This window comes from Elgaria multicarinata, chromosome 6 (assembly GCF_023053635.1).
Source record: "Elgaria multicarinata webbii isolate HBS135686 ecotype San Diego chromosome 6, rElgMul1.1.pri, whole genome shotgun sequence".
Lineage (NCBI taxonomy): Eukaryota > Metazoa > Chordata > Lepidosauria > Squamata > Anguidae > Elgaria > Elgaria multicarinata.
Genome location: NC_086176.1, coordinates 44247848 through 44270330, shown reverse-complemented (window position 1 = coordinate 44270330; position 22483 = coordinate 44247848). Strand labels below are relative to the sequence as shown.

At 38.9% G+C, this 22483-nt stretch overlaps 1 protein-coding gene across 4 annotated transcripts in view; it reads left to right on the top strand.

The window, feature by feature from the left end:
- KANK1 (KN motif and ankyrin repeat domains 1) overlaps positions 1 to 22483 on the top strand; it is a 62817-nt gene that overhangs the window by 5860 nt on the left and 34474 nt on the right. For 2 of the 4 annotated variants that reach the window (XM_063129302.1, XM_063129301.1), the window contains exon 2: positions 4976 to 5090. The exons of 1 other annotated variant lie outside the window; for it this stretch is intronic. In XM_063129302.1, coding sequence (XP_062985372.1) covers positions 5054 to 5090 — 37 coding nt within the window. In that variant the 5' untranslated portion in view covers positions 4976 to 5053. Of the gene's footprint in view, positions 1 to 4975; positions 5091 to 17554; positions 17623 to 22483 lie in introns of those variants that run through there. One more of the 4 variants, XM_063129305.1, reaches the window with a different exon arrangement.

Here is a 22483-nt window from a genome sequence, read left to right as displayed (position 1 = left end):
TTATTCATGTTATAAGTGAAGAGAATGTTTGGATGTTTTCAGCCTGTTGTCAAATAAAGCTAAGATTCTTTGAATTTTTAGGCCAACTCTGACCTACATACAAAGTCCTTAACGGATGTGTGTAATTAGATAGTTTTACAGCTGTTTTAGTGTTTCTAGACTTGTTCATCACAGTTTAATGTAGGAAAATGCTACTTAGATTTCTTTTTTCCTCACAGGACTATCTGTAAAAAATCAAATTTTAAATCCTCAGCATTAACAGTAACTAAACTAACTAAGGGAGGGCAGTGACACTATTTATTTATTTATTTATTTATTACATTTTTATACCGGCCAATAGCCAAAGCTCTCTGGGCAGTTCACAACAGTGAAAACCACAAAAAACCAGACAATTAAATACAGATGATTAAATACAATATAAAGATTTTTTAATAAAACTACAATATAAAATAAAATTAACCAAACATAAACTAGCAGCAGTGCAATTTAAAATACAATATAAAAAACAAACTGAAGGACTAAATCCTGGAGAATAAAAATGTCTTCACCTGGTTCCGAAAGCACAATATAGGCGCCAAGGGAACCTCTCTCTGATGGTCATTCCAAAACTGAGTTGCCACCACAGATGCTTTAGTTATATCATTGGCGGGTTAGCTTTTTGGAGAATGCCATCCTCCTAGCGCTAAAAGTAGTTGTAGTACCTAATCAGTGACAGGTGTGTTCTCATAGGTAACAAAACATGTTCAGAGCATGTCTAGGCACTTCATTTTAAAGGTACAATAAACCTGATAAAATTGCTCATATAGATAGGAACTTTGAGAAGGTAGAGCAGAGGCCACGGAGACTTGGACAACTTTTACATAGCAATTGTTTTTTGTGATGTAAAAATTACATTCCAGTCTGTTCTTGATGTGCCTTGCCCACTTTGGTGCAAGCCAGCTTGTAGAAGTGGCTTTATTGTCATGATGTGGGTGATACATGAGCACCCACAAGAATACTATCTATTTCAATTTGGCTTGTTTGGGGGAGCTTCTTGGAGAAATGTGACATGTGATTACTTAACCTATGGAAAAGACTGTGTGCTTTTTGTATTTGTTTTTAACATCACTCAGGGTTGTGTTTAGTTTAAACATTGTACATTGGCCAGCTGCCCAGTAAAACATCTTCATGTTGTGGACAGGAACTTGGGTAGGTTCTGTACAGTTGAAATTGCAGATAAACCAAAAGTTCCCAACATTTGAATGAGAGAACCATGTGAAAGCTTATATTTAACAAGCCTTCAACATAAATAGAATCATTTCAGTACTTAAGATTTTACAATATTTCACTCTAAATGCTTTGTCTTAAGCCTTATACTTCATATAGTATTTGGATCACCATATAGGAGTAAAATGTTAACTTATAGTAACACTAAGTGCTCTGTCACGTTATATATGACAATAATGACCACTTATGTAGTGCTTTCCCAAAGTACATCAACTGTGATCTCAGTAATCCTTACAATAGCCCTGCAGTGTAGTTTTGTCCTCACATTGCAGATGGAGGGCTGAGGTGAGGTGTTTGTGTTGGCTTGCTGAAGGCTATCTAGTGAATTTATGTCCTATCTTGCCTATCCAATGGACGGTTGCTTTAACATCTGTTTCTGAAGCTTCTATGGATCTTCGGCTACGCCTTATTCAGCAAAAAGTTTTGTTTCGGGTTTATTGGACTCCACAACGCCTTTTCAATAAGGGTTTGTCTAACTTGCATAATTGCTGGAGATGTAATGCATCTAATGCGTCTTTAACTCATATGTTTTGGCAATGCCCAGGAGTTGCCCCATTTTGGGAGGAGGTTATAATAAGGATAAACTTTGTACTGAAACAATCTATTATATGGAAGAATGTGCATGTCCTTCTAAATTACCTACCAGTTTATTTATTTATTTATTACATTTTTATACCACCCAATAGCTGAAGCTCTCTGGGCAGTTCACAAAAATTAAAACCACAATAAAACAACCAACAGGTTAAAAACACAAATACAAAATACAGTATAAAAAGCACAACCAGGATGAAACCACGCAGCAAAATTGACACAAGAACAAAATACAGAGTTAGAACTGTAAAATTAAAATTAAGTGTTAAAATACTGAGAAAATAAAAAGGTCTTCAGCTGGCGATGAAAAGGGTACACTGTAGGTGCTGGGCGGACCTCTCTTGGGAGCTCATTCCACAGCTGGGATGCTACAGCGGAGAAAGCCCTCCTCCTGTTGGAAGTTAATGCATGGTCAGCGCAGATGGATCTTCAGAGCCCTTATGACAGCCAAGAAACTTATATTATCACATTGGAAGGACAAATATACACCTCCTATAATGCAATGGATCGAGGACCTAATAACATTATCAACTTTTGAACGAGTGTTATATAGATGCAACTTGCAAGAGGATGAATATACAGATATTTGGTCTGCTTTTTTAAAAAACCTTTGTATAACTCTCTTCCTTTTTTTCCCCAGTTTATATGATGGAATTGATGATAATTCTATATACACAATCTATGGGTTTCTTTTTCCTTTTTCACGATGTATTTTCTGTTTGTTAATATTCACAATAAAAATCTTTTAAAAAATGTCTGAGAATAAATTTGAACCATGGACTGGACAGCTTAAACTCACAGATTGACAGGTACATTGAGTGTGTATCATGTATCCATAGCACAGCCTGTAGTGTGCAGCATGGATACATGTACTTTTATTTTATTACTGTGTGTACATGCTGAGGTGAGCTCCCCTGCCATGTGTGCGTACACTTAGAATTAAGTGCATGCATTTTTTTTCACTAACTTCATAGGAGGCAATGCAGGCTAGCAATGTACTCACTAAATCGGACGTAAAGAGGCCCTATTGCAGTTTCTGCCTTTATGGTCTCCACATATTTAAATGGCACCTGGTGGATGCAGGTCAGAATAAGTATTCCTATTCCCCTTTTTTACTTGAAGGTTTTCATCAGCTTGGTGCATTGGTGAATAAACACTTGGTTGTATGTGAAAAAAGCACATACTAATGGGTGATGATTGACATGCTGCCAAGTGATGTAAATGTCAAGGTTTTGCCACTGGAACTCCCTAGGTAAAGAAGCAGTTGAGTACTGAATTTAAAATGCTTTCTCCCATCTCAAGAGTAGCTTCTATTAGCAAATAATACTTCTAGCCTGTCCTTACTTGTTTTTATATTTGCCCTGAAGCCTTCAAAACCCTATAATCTTAGGCAGGTATGAAACAAGCATGTAAAAACACAGGATTGGTAAGGGCAGAAAGCCTAAAGAATTGTCCTGAGAAATAGTCTATTTTTAATGTACCTGTTTTGTGACAATGTTTACGCTCCACTATACACACAAGCAAATATCTGTGTAATATGTACACACCCATGTATAGGTCACTACCTTGAGTGTTATCTGCAGATAATATGAGTTGTATTTTTTTTTATTTTTTGCAGGTCAGCTCCTCTTAAACTATCAGTATTTGGTTTAAGTTGTAGCTGCCTATTAGTTTCTGTGCTTCTGAATGATGAAACAGGCTCCACACAGTTGTATTTAGGAATGTGAGAAAGATACCATGTCCTACTCTTTTGCAGTTTCTGAACTGCACTGAACATGATGTTAGCATGCATTTCAGTTCTGTTCTGAGAAACACATCCAGTTGTGTCCCAAAGCTGTATGGGTGATCCAACCCATTATTCATACTTGAATTATAGTGGCATAACTTCACCCTCACAGCAATATTGATAAAGCACATTTTCATGCTAGTGTTTGGCCAGGGTGGCAGGTGGGAGGCAGACAGGACCTGGGAACCTAAAATAGTTGTGTATGCCTGCAACTTATCCTTGAACACACATCCTTGAACAACAAAGAATCTTGTGGCACCAGCAGATTTATTATGGCATAACAGTTCGCGTCATCAGATGCATCAATATATTTGTTAGTCTTTAATGCTCCACCAGACTCTTTGTTGGCTTTGCTGCAAAAGACTAGCATGGCTACCCCTCTGAAAAATATATTCTTGAGTGTCTTTCCAATCTGTGATTTATCTCGTTTCTGCATTGCATTAAAAATAACACATTTAAAGCAGGGAGATTCTGGACATCAAGGCCTTTTGAACAACCCAGAATCAAATAAAACTAAGATTTCTTTAGGAAATCAGAACATAAATCAAAGTTCATAGTTCCTACGTGCATATGAATCATCTGTATATTCAAGGGCTTTCCCCATCACATTCATTGTCTTAATGATTTCCCCTATAGTCAAAGCTGTAGTAATTCTTGTACAGACTTGTATATGTTTCATTAGTATTTGCAATAAGAGGATTTGTGGAGTGAGGTGTTTATCACTCAAGAATGAACCGTGGGTTAGTTCTCAGGTTTGTCGGAGGAGAAACAAGCTAGAGTTTCTTGTTGGCATGTAATGCTGACCAAACCATGGACAGAAGGGCCTATGGTTTGTTTAGCCACTCATGCTTGCAGCAGAAATGATTGGGCAGCAGGTGCACAGTGGCCTGGTTCAGACAACACGCTAAACCATGCTGCTTAACCACAAAATGCTTAAGGGAATGCCCTTAACCATTTTGTGGTAAAGCAGCATGGTTTAGTGTGTTGTCTGAACAAGGCCACTAGCTCATTCCTGATAAACCAGAATTAAAACAAAGTCTGGCTTATTGTTGTGTGTAATCTGGGCCATTGTTATCCTTCTGTGTCTAGGCCACTACCATGATACACTGGAAGAATAATAATGTTCACTCCCAGGGTTGATAAGGAGTTAAATTTCCAAATGTCAAGGCAGTCCTTCTGTAAGTGTCTTGATTTTGAAAATCCCTTGTTCTTAATTTCTATTTAAGTGAATTTCATTTTTGTATATTAAAACACTAACGTGATCTTTACAATGAAAGGAAACTGATTTTTAAACTGTAATATTTTAATCACTTCCCTTTTTTTCTCTTTCAGGCTGCATGTCTGGTTGGATTTGATGCTTGATTTGCATGATTCCTAACAATCAATTTCTGGATTTGTCAGTGAACAAGCATGGCCCATCCAGTGAATATTAATGGCAGTTCCACAGGTAATTTTTTGCCTTATTAGAAGTAATACTCTTTTTAAAAAGAGATAGATAGAAAAAAAGTAGCAGTAGTATGCCTAACAGTTTGGTTCAGAGCAATTTTAAAATATTTTTGAGTTCTTACAATGTATGTGTGTGTTTATCCCATTTGGAAATAGTTACATGAAATATCTTGAGATTTTCATGTTAAGGATGTGTACCATGTCTGAACGGCTTTTGCATGATATCTGCTTCCTAGTAATCCAGTGTACAATCTGCATTCTTGTTGATGGCAAACTGGCTCTCATTTTTAACAGGAAAAAACTTCAGTGGGTCTTAACTCATTAAAGAATTCCTGATGTGAGACTTATGGGATCATTGTGAGAACTTATATAGCCAGAGTTTGTTTGGTGGTGAAGTATTTTACATATTGCTTCATATGGGTTCTCCATAGTAGATGAAAGATATTTGCAGAGATTTGAGACTGGTACCCTTAATCCTTCTGTGTTCCACTCTTTTCACAGATGAAAGAGCTACAGGGAATAACTTTGTGCAGTTATATTTTCGTTCAACTAAGGATTTGCCTATTAGAATGTCCTTCAAGTCCACTCTAACGTATATGCGTGTAGGTAGGCCTATAATACTTTGTAACAAGGCCATCTTTATAGGCCAGGCTGGTACCAACTAAAACCTGGCTCCTCCACTACCAGAACCTATTAACAACCATTCCACCTAACCCTTGTTACACTTATGTAGCTTTATGAAGAACTGGTGCCTTAATTTGCTTGTTTTCCTCTTCATTTCTTCTTTCCAGCCCTTTTTCCTTTTGTGTACTGTATCCTGGATCATAAATTTCCAAGCAAGGCCTGTGGTGTATTTTCTTTTTTGTAAACTGCACAGCACCTAGAATGTTTAGGCTCTCTTTAAAAATAACAAATAACAATAACAAGCTTGGTTGGGTATGGGCACTTAATGGCAGCACCACTGTTTTCCAAGCTGGCAACTGGTTATGGCTGTGAGAGGCAAAACTTGAGAAGAGAGCAAAGGGAGGTAGTCAACGCTTCAGCTGAGAGTCTGGGGAGATAGCACGCATGTAGATTTGACTCTTGGGCTCTGAGTGTGGAAGACTGTTTGACCAGTTTGACTATATTCTGTACTGAAAATCAGATAGTCCAGGACATACAGGTTCACTAGCATAAATTGTAGCTCTGATGTCTCTCTTATTATAGGCAAATCACCACATGTTGGCATCATGTAGACACCCATTCAGTGTGCATATATCTATGCCTCGCTAAAATGGAGCAATTACCTTGCACCTCCAGTGTTCATGCATGTGCTATACAAGTGCACACATGCTGTAGTAATGAAAAATATTAAACATTACACAAGCATATATGTCTTTATGTTCTCCTTGCCAGAAGGAAATAGTTCTGCCAGGCCACTACAATTCTAGGTGACTGGAAACCTTTTGCTATCATGTCTCCACTCCCTCATTTGTGACATCAGCTTTTAGCAAAGGATACAACCTTCCTCCTGGTGTCTCTGCATGTATTTATTGGCTCATTTATTTATTATGTATTTGGTTCATGGCTCCTCTTACAGAACTGGTAATACAGTAGATGCCAATGGAGTCATTGTCCTGTTTTCCATGTGAACCTCCTTCATGGATGAATAAAAGACTGAAGCCGTAGATCTTTACACTTTACTTTGCTTCTGTCTGCCTTGGCACCAAATCAGAGAGAAAATTAAGCAGCAGTTGCTGAACTGGCTGATTATGTTTTTGTTGAACCTAAAATAAGTTTGATTTTAGGTTTTCTCCCTTGCTTATAAGAAGACTTAGTTGGGAAAATTTATTTTATCAAAATGTGCACAAGCCTTCATTCAAATATTTTCCTATAATGTCTTTTGCACCTTTCTTTGAAAACGTGTGTGGGGTTTGAACCTGAAATGGATAATTGGTTGTAAATTAAGGTTATTTATTACACATTTAGACTGCCCAATAACTGAAGTTCTCTGTGCAATGTATAGGTAAATTAAAAATACAAAATAACAATAAAATAATTGTAATAGAATATCATAAAATAAAACCAGCAGCAAGGAGTCAAAACTGCAGCGCATAACAAAACCAAAGTAAAACCAGCATTAAAATTAAAACAGTACAAAGTTCTAAAAGCACTAAAATAGCTCTTAAAACAGCTCCTCCCTGATAACTGAAAAGACTAAGATGCCAGTGCCAGGCAAACTTGTTTGGAGAAGGCATTCCACAAATGAGGTGTCACCACTGAAAAGCGTCTTTCTCTTGTAGTGACCTGCCTCATCTTGTTTGACAGGGGTACCTGGAGAAGTGCCCCAGGTGATAACCTTAGGGTCGGGGGAGGTAAATAAGGGAGGATAATCTTCAGGTATCCTGCCCCAAGTAGTTTAGGGCTTTAAAAGTTAAAACCAGCATTTTAAATTGAGCCTAAAAGGGCTGTCAGCCAATGCAGATGGCAAAGTACTGGCATTATAAGATTATATTGGCCAGTTTTATATTAATGTTACTGCATTACATTGCATTTTACATTTTTCCTGGCTCCATCAAACATGGATGTTCAGTGTTGATCTGATATTTGAACGATTAAAGTTCAGGACAAAATATGTCAATTTTAAATTTATAAAACCAGATAAGTAAGACCAAACTGATTTTACTCTTCTTATCCAATAATGCTTGCTATAGTACTTGCACTATAGCAAGTCCTATAGCAAGTATATACATCCTAACATTACATAATATTAGGATGTATAGAATACAGAATATTAGGATGCATAGGACAAAAATTCCCACTTTGGAAAGGGAGAACATTTTAGATGTATTAGCTTGGTAGAAATTTCCTTTTAAATTGTGCCATCCTGTTCAGAAAGCTGGGAATATTTTCTCTGGATATGGAAAGAATTCTTCTCTTGGGAGGTAAAATGATTATGCATGGAATTTGTGGGTATTAATTTGCAGTGTAGCAGTATTATTTGCAGTGTGTTACTGGTCAGTGATATGAAATGTGCCATCTTCTCTTGGAATGATTCACACAGTAGTAAACTAAAGGCACCTCCACTATTTAAATCAGGGGTGTGGTACACACAGCCCATGGGCTAAATGTGACCCCTGCTCTCGCCCCCCACCAAATTGTAAAAATAAATTAAAAAAAGAATAAAGCCAACCATTTTGACCCTTGTAGTGCTCCATACCTAGCACCAAAACATCAAAATTAGCTTGCAAACAATCTAATTTTGAAACTTTTTGCCCTCCATAGCTCCTCTGGACACCATTAAAAAAATGTTAGAATTAAAAAAAATCAGTGATGCAGTCAGGTAGGGGAGGTATGGTCCACAAGTAGGGGTGTGTGGGTGTGTATGAAAATGGCCCGTGGATCTTCTGAAGTTGCCCACCCCTGGTTTAAGTGATAGCCATGATTGCTGCATGTGCAAAGATGTTACACTGGTTTTTCCCACAGGAATCATGCAAATGTTTTGCATAGTCAGGGTTCTGTGATGTATACTGGTGTGTCCAAAACGTGAGTATGTTATCAACATTTTGTGGGAAACACAATTGCTACTCGAAACATTTGTTTATGCACATACTGCCGCAAAATGTGGATCTGTCGTGAGCTAAGGTTTTGTCCCGAGTTAAAGCTTACAACCATGCTTGTCTTGCTTAGGTTTTTACTGCACTGAAAATTAAAGCACAAGCAGCATTCTTCAGCATCGTTATCGTTAGCTGCTTTTTCTTTCTCCTGTGAAACTTGCTATAGTCAAGTGCATTATAATGAAGAAGTTCAGTGGTTTGTCTGATTTTCTAACCCAATGTGTAATTCAAATTGGCCCACAGCTCACTGGGAGTGACTTTAAAAGCAAAGTGTCTAAATGAAAAGTTTCACTGTGTGCTGTTACTCAGAGACTGTTGGGACTTGCTTTACTTTATACACCCTTGAGCCCTTAGTTCTAATGTGTTGTATTTGGTTTTGTGTGTGCCTGTTTGTTGAAATCATGAGCATTTCATAATAGCAGTGGTTTCCCAGGCACGTCTGGTATTGTTACTCTGCTGTGCTGGGTAAGGTAGTCTAGTCTTGTAATAAGCAATAGTAGGGCGTTGAGAGCAATGAAACAGGTTTCTTAATTGCGCTGTGTTCAAGGAGTGGAACGTTGAGCCAGAGAGGTGGAGGATTTCCCCCCTGTGTAGCACCCTCAGAATTCAACAGAAGAGGAAAAGGACCAGGGTGTTTGCTTACAGATTTCGTTGATGGAATGTGTGCTGATCTGAGGCATTTTTGGTCTTCAAACATGAACCTGGGTGTAAGTTACCTGAAGGAACCCTGCAATGTTTGGGTGTGAATTTTATAGTGGTGAGCGCTGAATCTCCAACTGCATGCATGGGGGTGGCTTGCTCTGTTTTGTGTAATTTTGTGAAGTATTCTCGCAAGCCAAGACCATACTGATTGGAATCTGCAAATATAATGCTAGGAACTGGGGGATTTTATGTTGACTCTTCACTTCAGCGTGCTTTACATGTATATGAAGTCACTGTGGGAATATAAGAATATGGTGTGTGTAGGTATGTGTCTATTGGTAACTATAAGGCCACATGTGGTGGTGTTAACATCAATAATTTTATTAAGCAAGTATGCCAAAAAAGAAGATGCTGTTAATAAATCAATTTTATGAGTTCTGTGGTGATTTCAAACATTAATGAATACACTTGGAATCGAATCCATCCTTGTTAAGATTTGTTGTTGAGCTGTAAAGATTTTTCTGTAATTTGTAGAAAGATTTTGATGTATGACTCACAAACAAGTAATTTTGTTCTATTCTAAAGAAATTAACTTTTAAAGTAAATCTTAATCTTTGTCAGTGTCATACATTATGTAATCTACAATGGCCCATCTATTCTGAAGTGAGTTATAACCTCCAAGTGGACTTATTCTGTTTTGTAAGGGAAAGACACTTGTTTACTTTGCCCCAAAGACCCTGTGAGGGAAGTCATGGATATTGCCATTCTTTCTGTTGTTTGTGGTTGGATTTTGTTTAGAGTTGAGTTAAATCTTCTGCTTTTTCAGATTTCTCTCAAAACTCCATCTGTCCTCTCAGTTGTTTTAAGTGCAAGTGCTCTTATTTGGCCTGGCTCCACTTTATGGTGTGCAATTTGTAATTATCATTACAAATGATAATGTACTACATTCAGGGAGTTTTTTTTGTACATATGAGCATGTTCAAAACTTACATTTCATCTGCAATCTGAAATAGCACAGTCCAGAATTCTGTCCCCTCTTGAATACTGCCTGAAACCCTGGAAAATCTTGCCTGAAACCTTGGAAAGCTGTTGCCTGGGTTATTGTTATCTGAACATAGCACATTTTCTGCAGGGTGGATTAATGTGTTATCTGAACGCAGCACACTTTCTGCAGGGTGGGTTATCATGTTGTCTGAATGCAGCATGTTTTTCACAGGGTGTCTTGTTAACTGTACAGTGTGGTTTGTTTTTTTCTGAACAAACCACCTTGAGAACCCATGGCTTGTTGTTGGGATGTTCAGGGTGGTTAACAAGCCAATCTGCATGGTAAACAAGCATCCCAGTGGAAAACATAGTGCGTTCAGACAACACAATAACTCATGGTTCAAAAACAACCCACACTGGATGTGTTAGCACGTTGTGTGAACCCAGCCACTGTCAACAGTATCAGGCTGGATGGACTAATGATCCAACTCAGTGTAAGGCAGCTTCCTATGCTCCTAGAGGCTGGAATACACTGGAATACAGAAGTGCTTGGCCTAGTTGTGGGCCTCTGTATACATCTGCTCCCACTGCTAACCAAGTACCAGGGTCAAATTGCTACTTGTTTTGACCTCTGTTCATAACATTGCTATAATTGGTATGAGGTATTAAAAAGTAACACTTAAATTGGTATGAGGTATTAGAAAGTGCTCTTAAAAATACTCATATGCTCAATGACTACTTTTTTCCCCATGATCGTCCAAACCGGATTGTCTCTCTCAATAAATATATTTAGTTTACCAATGCATTCTTAATTTTTCCCAGCTTTTAAAATCTCTAAAAATTGATTAACCTGTCTGTTTACTGAAATCTGAACTGGTACTGTTGCTCAAATTGATGAACAACAAAATAATAAAATTAAACTTAAGTTGTGCTGCATATAAAACCACAGCATTTTAATAGTGCCCAAAGGACAGGTGGAACAAGTGTAGTTCCTTTGAACTTTAAAGGGTAATGAATTTTCATGGCCCTACTATAGACCACATGGTGCACACCTCCATAATAATAGATGGGTCCTGAATCAGGGTCTACAGAGTTTAAACCACGCTTCCATGAGGTGGATATATGCATATTGGAGTAAGTGCTTTTTTAGATATGCTAGTCTCAGGCCAAGGGAATGCAAGTTGGGAGCATGTGAATAAATTTTAAATGTTTGCAAGTGTTCCTAAATGTAAGTCACAATCAAATTGCTTTTAATGCTAGGACCATCTCTAAACAAAGCCAAAGGTATAAAAAGGACATAGTAAAACACATGGTATATTATAGAAGTTATATTTTAAGTGGATTTGCTATCCTCTGAATAAATACCCTTTAAATCAAGTAATCAGACTGACAAATGAGCCATAATAGGCATGGAAACAATCCTGTAAAGCCCCTAACAGTGTCTCTTGTAGTGGAAAACCATGTTAACAAGATTATCTTCAGGCAGAAATAATTATATGCAATATTGTCTTGCAACTGTTTGAAGCATTTTCTTTTATCCACATTGTTCCCCCCCCATAACTAAAGAAAGCTATACTGCTGACATAACCATTTAATTTAGGAAATTAAGTTTGCACACCCATAAAAGTTTAAATCTTATTCCCTAAAGATAATGCTAAAATGTTAAAAGTGATGGTTTCTCTACCTCTTCATTCTATTGCCAAATTATTTTGGCAGTTTCACATTTTTAGGTTTTAAGAGAACCATTTCTCCCCTTTGGCTGCCTTCTCTCATCATGCTATTCCTTCTTTCTTGCTGCTTTTCATTTTCTGGTATCCCTGGGAAGAGGTGCTGAATCACAACTACGCAGTGCACACCCTCTTGTTTGTAAGGATTCCAAGAACATGTAGGTGTATTAATTAACTTGATAGTATAATTCTACAAATGGAGATGGGAAGACAACTTTTGAACATTTGCTTTGGGCCTCTTTCTAAAAACTCAGCTACAGAAAATAAAGATATCCATATTTTAGCTGCTTCTCTGCTCTTACAACTTGTTTAAAAGATTATCTTAAGTGACTATAAAATGGTTTAGGGTTAGGGTTAGGGTTGAAGTATTTAATGCTATTGACTATCATCAGAAGACTGTGGGTACACTGGGATTTTCTCTGATGGCCATGGAATGACAGACTTGTAGATGCTCGTACACATTTTTCACACATGTGGGGGGAAGCACACAGTGCCATACCACTGGATTTCAGCTTTCAGAGTGAGTGTGCTGACTTGCTGATTAAAACTCAGTTTTACATACTCTGGGCTAAATCCAATGTTACACAAGTGGACTAATACATGCGCAACAAGTGTTTCCCTTCCCCCTCCACCCCCATGCCCCCAAAATCTGGTCTGAGGTTCCCCTAACCCTCTGGAGCAGACCTGGGGGACTGCGAGGGGGGATTTGATACATAGTCCTGTAAAAGATGGTAGTATCTTGCTTCATAACCCACTATATATCTGATCAATATAAATCTCTCCTTGCTTTTTGACCTACCAAGACTGGAAAACTACCAGCCTTTTAAAAGTGCACAATCCACTTCCCATCAAGAGTCTTAATACCCAATTGAGCAGTGGAGTGAGCCCTAGATTTGAGGAGGGGGGTTTGCAAGAGTGTGAAGTAAATGAGGACCATCTCCAAATGAAAGATGTGCTGCAACACATCTGTGAAGGAATATTGACCTCTGAAGTGCACCATATCTTCTTTTGAAACATTTGGATAAATACACCTGCCCTCAAATTATAACATTTGTGGAATGCTAATACTTCATTTGTACTTTCAGCCCTTCTTCCATTTGCTGGCTGTTTCTTGAATCATGTATTTAATTAGTTTTCATGGAGAGCTTTTATTGGTTTCCTCAAGAATTCGTTGAATTCTTGAGGAAATAAGATACTCTTAGATTTTTCTGCTGGAATGAAGTAATAGAGTGTATCAGCCATTTAGATTTAGTGGCTCAGAATATTTGGGGTGTAAAACCAGATACTGTGCATATTTATTTGGAACCAAGTCCCTCTTACCCTGGGCTTACTGTCCAAGTAGAAGTGCTCAGGATGGCACTGTATATCTGGATGGATGTCAGGGTACGGCTAAAACTACTTCAAATGTACAGTGACCTTGTGGGATATTGTGTGTCTGTAGAGAGAGATGAATGTTTGTATTGAAGCCTTTACTGGACTGTGATTTAGATGCAAGAATTCCTTAATACTGACTAAGCTCATATCACCGAAAGGCAACCTATTGTATTCTAAAACATTATAGCATTACTTGTGAAATATGGTGCATCTGTCTTGCGTACAGAGTTCAGAAAGCCTGCAAAAGTACTATGAATACAGAAACTAAGGCCTTAGCTAGACCTAAGGTTTATCCCGGGATCATCCCGGGGTCATCCCTGTTCATGTAAATGACACACAGGGGATCCCCGGGAGCAGGCAGGGATGACCCCGGGACAACCCCGGGATAAACCTTAGGTCTAGCTAAGGCCTTCATCATGTTGTTTTTATACTGTTGTTTTTATATTTTTAAATTTTGTATACTTTATTGTTTACTGTTTTTAACTTTTGTAAACCGCCCAGAGAGCTTCGGCTATGGGGCGGTATATAAATGTAATAAATAAATAAATACATACATACATACATAAATTTATCTAACATATTATTCTAGATCAGGAATCTGAAATGTGTGGCCCTCTAGGTTTTGTTCGAGTGCAACTTCCATTGTCCCTCACCATTGGCTACACTGGCTAGGGCTTTCTTTCTTCACTCCTCTTGAAATCCAGTTACTATTCTCCATTTTACTCTAATCTGGGTACTTCCAGACAGATGACTCCTAGCTCTATCAATCAAAAGACATGGTGCAGCTATTCCGTCTTTTCTTCCTTAACAGATCTACTGTGGTAAGAAATATTACAGCGGAAGTGATGGGAAAACACAAGAGGGTTACAAATGGAAGATGATATTTTCTGGACCCCCATGAATTTTATGAATGGGGTAGGATGGTTGCACAATAAAAGCCTTGTCTGGAAGCATCCAAATGTGTCTTCTCTCCAAAAGCTCAATAATGCACAAGTCTATGAAGTCATTTTTCACCCAGTAGAAGCCAGATTTAGACTTATTCCATTTATGAAACTAAAATTAAGAAGAGAATGATCCTAGCTTAGCTAATGTAATTATTTACACTTTTCACAGCTTGCTGTATGAATTTCATGGGTATTTCGATTATATAAAAGACGTTCCTCCCTTAAGCAAACTGCTCTTGGCTTTTATAGCAGTAATGGGAACACAAATTGTTCTTGTGCTGATGTTTCAGAAATGCCTGTGCCTTGAAATGCAGTTCCACAGTTCATTTGGCATTTAGGTTTCTAATGCAGCCTTGCAAATAAGTGAGCAGAACATATTGCTCCATAAATATATATTTTGCTTAGCCCACTTTCCCACACATGCCTGGGTTGATAATTTAGGATTGACTGGTGGCGTAAACAGAAAAGAAAATGATTTCTATTTTATTAAAAAAAAGAAAAAGTTTTCATTGCTAGTTACCTGGATTCATGTATGACTTACTACAGGAGACTAGGTGTGCGGATATTTCCAAGAATTTTCTAATGTGGTTTCCTTTACCATCTTCAGAAACTTAAGTAATACTTTGCCTTAGGTGTTTTCTTTTAAAATGAAAGTAATTTTAATGAAAGATACACAATAAATTTACTGTCATTGATCATTATCTGAGGAAATGTGTGTTGCCACAAAATGTGACCATCACACAAAGGCATTCTATCATGCCCTGGGTTATAGCCAGGGCAAAAACAAACAAAATCTAGAATAGCGCTAGTGTGTTAATTCCCTCTGTTTTCCTTAAAAATTGAAACTTGTCAAACATTTGGTTACCTCTTCTTGATTACAGTGTGATAAAAGTAAGCCTACCATGGGCTAGGCAAAATTGTTAAAGGAGCAAATCTAACTTTGCCTACCATTAGTTAACCCTGTGCCTTGCCAAACTCACAGGATAGGGCCTCATTGAGAGGCGAGTTTACAAAAACCTCCACTTCTGCTCTACTCATTAGTGCTCATCAGTGCCTTATTGCCTTTTTGCTAGATTCTCTGCTCTTGAAGCAGCCAGCAATACTGTTCACACAGCACTCTAACGAACACTCAATGGTTGAATGTCGGTTGTTTTGAACCATGGGTTAGTGTGTTGTCTGAATGCAGCATGTTTTCTGCAGGATGGGTTATCGTGTTGTCTGAACGCAGCCAAGATGGCTTTCTAATCATACAATCCAGCTTACTAACCACCCTGCTAACCCAACAACAAACCATGGGTTCTCAAGGTGACTTGTTCGAGAAAAATAAACCTCACTACATGGTTAACAAGTAACTGCATGGTTAACAAGTCACCGGCTGCATTCAGACAACACAACCCATGATTCAACAAGTAACTCATGGTTCAAAGCAACTCACACTCAACCACTGAATGTGGGTTGTGTTGTGTGAACAACCTCATAGTGTACACTGTCCTTGTGGCTTCTTTTATCTGCTTCTAAGTAGGAGTAATATCTAGAGATGTAAAATTTCTGGAAATTTTGAAGCCATGGGGAAAAAACCGTTTTTTCTGTGTGTTTTTTGGAAAAAAAGGAATTTTTTGGAAAAATTGAAATAATGCAATATTAGCACTTTTTACAGATTGAAAGTCACTTTGTTATTTTAGGAACATAAAATGTAATTATGTCAAGTTGGTTTGGCATAAAATTATTACATTTGGTATATTAAAAGTAGTGTATACAAACAATTATTACAAATTTAATTTACTTTTTTTTAAAAAAAAATTTAACAAATGGAGCTACAAGCTCCTGAACTGTTAGGAACACCTGAACTGTAAGGAACCTCTTTGGTTCTGCCAGTTTATGAGGAGCAGGCAAAAAACAATTTTAAAAAACAACAAATTATTATTATTATTATTATTATTATTATTATTATTATTATTATTTATATAGCACCATCAATGAAGAAACCACCAACATTAGTAACAAAGAAAATTATTTATGTCTCTGCTAGTCCTCCATTGTCAAGACATAAAGCGCCCATTCCCATAAAAAGAACTGAGAAAAGTGGGGGGGACCAAGATTCAATGAATATGCATGAAATTTAATCAGATTCATATTCTGACCTATAGCTATCATTAGTTTCAGCCCCTGCTTCAGTGGCAGTGCCCCCTAGAGGTGGAAATGCAACTTGCGCTTGCATTTGAGAGTTGTAGTCTCAGTTTGCAACCTAGGACTTGCTTGTCCTTGGTGCACAGAAATTGTAATAATCTGATATTGAACAGTTTTTAGAAATCATTTGGAGAAGTAAATATCTGAACGTCTTGCCTTAAACATTTTATTCATCATGCTAAAATAAAACATCCTGTAATCCGTTTTTTCTTCATTTTTTTGGAAAAAACGGGGGGGGGATGGTTTCCCCCCCTAACTTTTCCAGTTTTTTTCCATGCCTTCACATCTCTAGTAACATCACTTTAGCATATATGGCAACAATCTGGCACCATGTGGAAGACATTGCTGTCTGATATGCTTTTGCTTCAACATGGCTATTTTGCAGAGTACATCCTGGCATCATAGTAGATTGTCCTGATCGCAGTAACTCTTAATATCACTATTCCTGTGAATATTGGTGTGTAATTGCATTTCTCTTGTTCAGTACAGTGAGAAGATGGAAAGATATTGATCAGGACTCTTGGTGTGGAATGTATCACTTAATCTTGTCATTTTCTCTTTCCTTGTTTTTCTCTGTATTTCATTGTTTGGTCTTGTTCTAGGAGATAGTTTAAAAATTAATCTGAGGATCAGATTAACCACAGTTTTGAAGAATGTGACCAGGGCCATTTCTGAGTGTGTTGTAATGGAACATGTTTACTCTCTTTTTTGTCTCTCCTAGCATATGACATGACATATATTGCAAAATTAATTGCAGTACCTGAAATTGTCCATACAAGAACAGAACGCAGGAGAACAAAGCCTGGCCTCTGCACCTTTTGGGTGCAATAGGCATGAACTCACTGCCTTGCAACGTGTCACGTTGCTTGCTCATGAGCCATCTCCCATATGTTAATGGCCTCAGCTCTGCTTGCTTCGTTGGATTCAAAGCAAGCTACTCGTGCTTCCTCACAGCTGCTCTAACACCTGCCACACCAGGTAGCTTATCCTTGCCCAGCACTCTTCTGCACCTCCCAACTTTATTTCTCTGCTCCCCTCCATAGGCAGCCTGGGGTTACTGATCTCTAATTTTCTGAAAGGTAATCTGTATCTAGAGCTCTTGATGATCAATAGAGGCTGTGTGGGAGGTGAACGTGGGAATCCATTGCTCTTTATTAAATCTTCTCATCTGCATGGATTTGTTTGTTGGCAGCTATTCTTGCAGGAATGAATTCAGGAATAACCTGCTCTCCTTGCTTACATGTACTGCTTTTATGTGAGATCATGGTTATATGACTTGTGAATTAAACAGCTTCCTCATGTCTTTACTCCCAGCTAGTTGCCTATATCATCCTTCTTACGTTATCATTTGCATTGATTGTTGAGGCTGGGAATCATCCCCTGCTTCCTGTCAAAATCTACAGGGTCCACCAATTCAGCATCTGCCTTTACATTGAATTATCTTCTTACTGCAAGCTGATTACCTTCTCCATCCTAAAAAAAGCTATTCACTACCTTTGTTTTTTGTTTTTATTGTAAATAAGAATATGTTTGTAAATATGTTTGTAAATATGTTTTTTATTGTAAATAAAAAATATGTTTACTTGGCTGCTCAGTAGTCTTAAACGTCACATCTTCACCACATAGGACAAAAATATGTGCTCCATATCAATAGGCTTCAATTCTCCATCTGGGATTCCACACGTACTGAGGGCGCTTCCATGCGCCCCCAGTGCGCCCCCAAAGCGATCGTGTAGCTTGCCTGGAAGAGACGAGGAAGAGGCGTCCTTGCTGCCGCCGCCGCCACCCACCTACCTCCTCACCGGCCAGGTCGAAGAGCTCGGCGGAAGAAGGCGGGGTGGAAGCTCTCCACCCCGCCTTCTTCGGCTGAGCTCTCCGACCCGGCCAGCGAGGAGGTAGGTGGGTGGCGGCGGCGGCAAGGACGCCTCTTCCTCATCTCTTAGAACAGGCAAGCTACATGATCGCTTTGGGGGCGCATGGAAGCGCCCTCAGTACGACGTGTGGAATCCCCCCTAGTAATTAAACCTTAGTCTTGGCAATGGTACAGAAACCACTTTAGTCACCCTTATTTTTTACCTAGTCAAGTAGGGGTGGGGGATTGTGATGCTGATGATTCTCATGGACCTCTTGAGCTTTCAATACCATCAACCATTTTATCCTTTGGGATTGTCTCTTTGAGTTAGGGCTGGGGTACATTGAATTATCATTATTCTAGACTTTCCTGGGAGGCAGGTTCTAGACAGTGAAGCTAAAAAGACGTTTCTTCTCCATGGGAAGTGTTTTAGGATTTCCTTAACTTCATTTGGCTCTGGACCATGTTTTTAAGCTTTTACATGAGAACACTGAATATGGAGTATGCTGGTAGTATCCAGTTCTGTTTCTCCGTGTCATCTCATCCAGCTGCAGAAATAATCTTTATGAAAAAGTCTCTGAAATCTGTAATGGAGTTCATGAAAGCAAATTAATTTAAGCTTAATCCAGCCAAGAAAAAGTTGGTGAAGGTTGGGGACTCAATAGAGTACTTGACTAGAAAAATATTTTTCTGTATGGGAATGTGCGCTCCCTAGAGGAGGGCAAGGCTTATGGCTTGGGGGAGGGGTAGTCTTGGACCTGCCTTTATTTCTGGAGCCCCAGATATTGCCGGTAGAGTACCTTTTCCTGCTTCAGTTGCCTTGCCAGCTGCTCCCTCTATAGTAACAAAGAAACATGATCATCATCATTCAGGCACAGGTAGTGACTAGACTAGACTAATTTAAATGTCATTTTCCAGCTTCATTGGCTGCCAGTCCAGAAATGGGCTGGATTCAAAGTGCTGGCATTAACATTCAAAGCCCTAAACGGCTTGGGACCAGGCTATCTGAAGGAACGCCTCCTCTCATATGTACCCGCCCAGACCCTAAGGTCATCCTCAGGGGTCCTTCTCCACGAGCCCCTTCCAAAGGAAGTGAGGCAGGTGGCTACCAGGAGGAGGGCCTTCTCTGCTGTGGCACCCTGGCTGTGGAATGAGCTCCCTAAAGAGGTTTGCCTGGCACCTACACTATACTCTTTTAGATGCCAGGTGAAGACCTTTTTATTTTCTTAGCATTTTAACAGTCTATTGCTGCTTGATTTTATCTTGGCTGTGGTTTTAAATTTTATTTTATAGTATGCTTTTATACTGTTTGTTTTATATTTTGAATGTTTTCTATGGTTTAAATTTTTGTAAACCACACAGAGAACTTCGGCTATTTGGCGGTATAAAAATGCAATAAATTAATTTGGAAAGATATAGCGTCCAGCAGGATCTTCTTAATTTGCCCCCAAAGTTGTGGAATGCTGTCCTCCAGGAATCTCTTTTAGATCCAGAGTCTGTTTCTGTTTAGAAATAGGTGGAAACATTCTTGTCCACCAGCCCTTTTCATTGAGATTGTGGCTTGAGTTTTATCTTCTTGCAGTTCCATGTTAAGGCCGGCCCATGGTCAGCTGTCTGGGGTGAGCCAGGGGCAAGAGACAATGTTTTAAGGACCCTTTAGCAAAACCATCCTCCTTAGGTCCCCTCCCTCAGTGAGTCTATCTTTTCACTGCCATTGTCACCAGCTCCTATTGCTCCTCATCCCCATTCCCATCATTACTACCACTTACATGCTTGACAGTCAGACAGTCAGTGAGGAAGCAGGGAGTAGGTTGCAATGATGAGAAGTACCAGAAGCTCTGGGATTTTGCTGCACTCTTGGCAGGTGCCTGACCATGCCTACCTTTGACACCAGCCTTGGTGAGGAACCAGGAGTTCTGATCAAAGAACCATTGGGATCAGAGGGCAAAGTGAAAGGCAAGCCATAGAGCCACACTAGAAACACAAGACGTGCTAGAGCTGAAATGAAACCTTGTTCCCCAAGCAAGTGTTTGCTAGAACAGGAAGCCCTTTATACTGCTTCCTGCCCAGAAGAATCCAGTAGCCAGCCTGGGTAGGCAGAGTCTGTCCAGGTCTGGAAGGCACTTTGCTGAGAAGTTTCCACCTGCAGTTCAGTGATTCACTACATGAAGCTGCATGAAGTTCCTGACACGCTTCACTAGGAGGCTGCAATTATGGGCTTCACCACTTGGGGCAGTGGTCAGCAGGTCCTCACTGTCTGCTCTTCTGTTAAGCTTTCATTGATTTTAAAGTGATGTTTTAACTGCATAATTATGGTATTATATGTTTTATGTTGAAAACCACTCTGAAAACAGTTACAATGTTGCACATGGATTTAGTTAATAAGTAAGCAAGTATCTTGAGTGATGGGCCTTCTCAGAAAAAATATAAATGATAAGGTGAACATGTCACACAATCCCTTCTGCCAACAATACTGTGCAATACTTGAGAATAGTTGCCTGAATTCATTAATTAGTTGGAGTGACTGTTTAGTTTCTAATGCTGAGTGCAAATAGGTTCAGCAGATAGATTTTGACAAATTCTATCCTTTTAAATGTTGATGATTGTAGTCTGATAGCATCTCTAGTTTATTCTTGAAAGCAATATCTTTCCTTTAAAACCACATTGTATATAATAATCAGGAACTTCTACACTTTCTCTTGGGAAGCCTGCTTTTGAATTTTTTAAATAAACCTTGCCAAACCTAATTTTGCTTTCTTAAGTCCAGGCTATAAAGCCTCTCTCATGTGGTGGCAGGTGCTCTTCCTATTAAAGACCTGGTGTGTAGGAGCCCAGGTGATTGAGATGGGTTGCAGACATCGTGGAGCTATGGGTAGCATCAGTCTTACTGGTAGCCAGCAAGCTGGGAAAAATATGCTGGCCTCTTATCACTATGCACTGTTGATGACCTGAAATGTTATTAGATTTTTGTACTACCTTTCTGGGACCAACCAAGGCCGATTACAAACATTCAGAAAACAAAAAATATAAACAAAAGAAGACTTAGTAGAATGTCAAAACAGCCTTTCAAACATAATAACAATTTAAAACTACATTTAAAAGATGAATCTTAACCCCCCTTCCCATTTTGGATGTAATACTGGCAATTCCAGGAACAAGCGAAGCACACAAGCCATGTGCTTGTCATTTCCACTTTTAATCAACAACTCAGGAACAATTTTCTAGGTTCAGATGTCACAAAACAACCCAGGAACAGAGCATTCCTGGGTTATTAATTAAAAGAACCGACAAGTGTATGGCTTGCGTACTGTGCTAGTCCCCACAATTCCTGAGATAAACAAACCAGTTGTGACATCCGAACTGGTCCAGAATGTACTATAGGAATTCAACCCAGCATGCCACCTGGTGGGCCAAAAATGTGCTAAATAGTATCAGTTTTGGCAGTAAAATCCCTGCCGTGTGAGAAATCTTCTGTCATTCTGCTTTTCTTACTGTGTATCCTAGCTTCTAGCCTAGATGCCAAAAGTTTGGTCTGATAGTCGGAACTAGCTAGTGTGCAACCTTGATGCATTATTGCAGCTCTATATATTTGCACCTTCAAGCAATAGCTGTGTGCTTATTCTATTATAAACACGAATTTGGTGTGTGTGTGTGTGTGTGTGCATGCATATGTGTGCGCATGCAAGAGAGAGAGGAAAACGTATTTGGAGTCAAAGTATTGGGGCTTGGGCTTGTGAAGCTCTGGTGCACATTGAATTCCCTCTCTCACCACTTTTCATAAAACATAACTTGATTGAGCATGGTGTTCCTACAGTGTTTCTCAAACCAAAGCCACTACTTCTTACAAAATTCTCTGATATTTTACCTAAGATAGAGTATTGCTTGAAGCACCTAGACTTTGGACTCTCTCATGACAGCTAACCTAAATTGTCAATTATTACTGAAGCAAAACAGATGGCTACTTTTTGTTCCTAATCTGCACAATGGACAAAAACATGAAAGCGATTTCATTGAATTTTTAGTAACTGGTTTGCTGTGATTCTTTGAATGCAGGATATCTGGGCCTGGATGCACAATTAGACTGATAA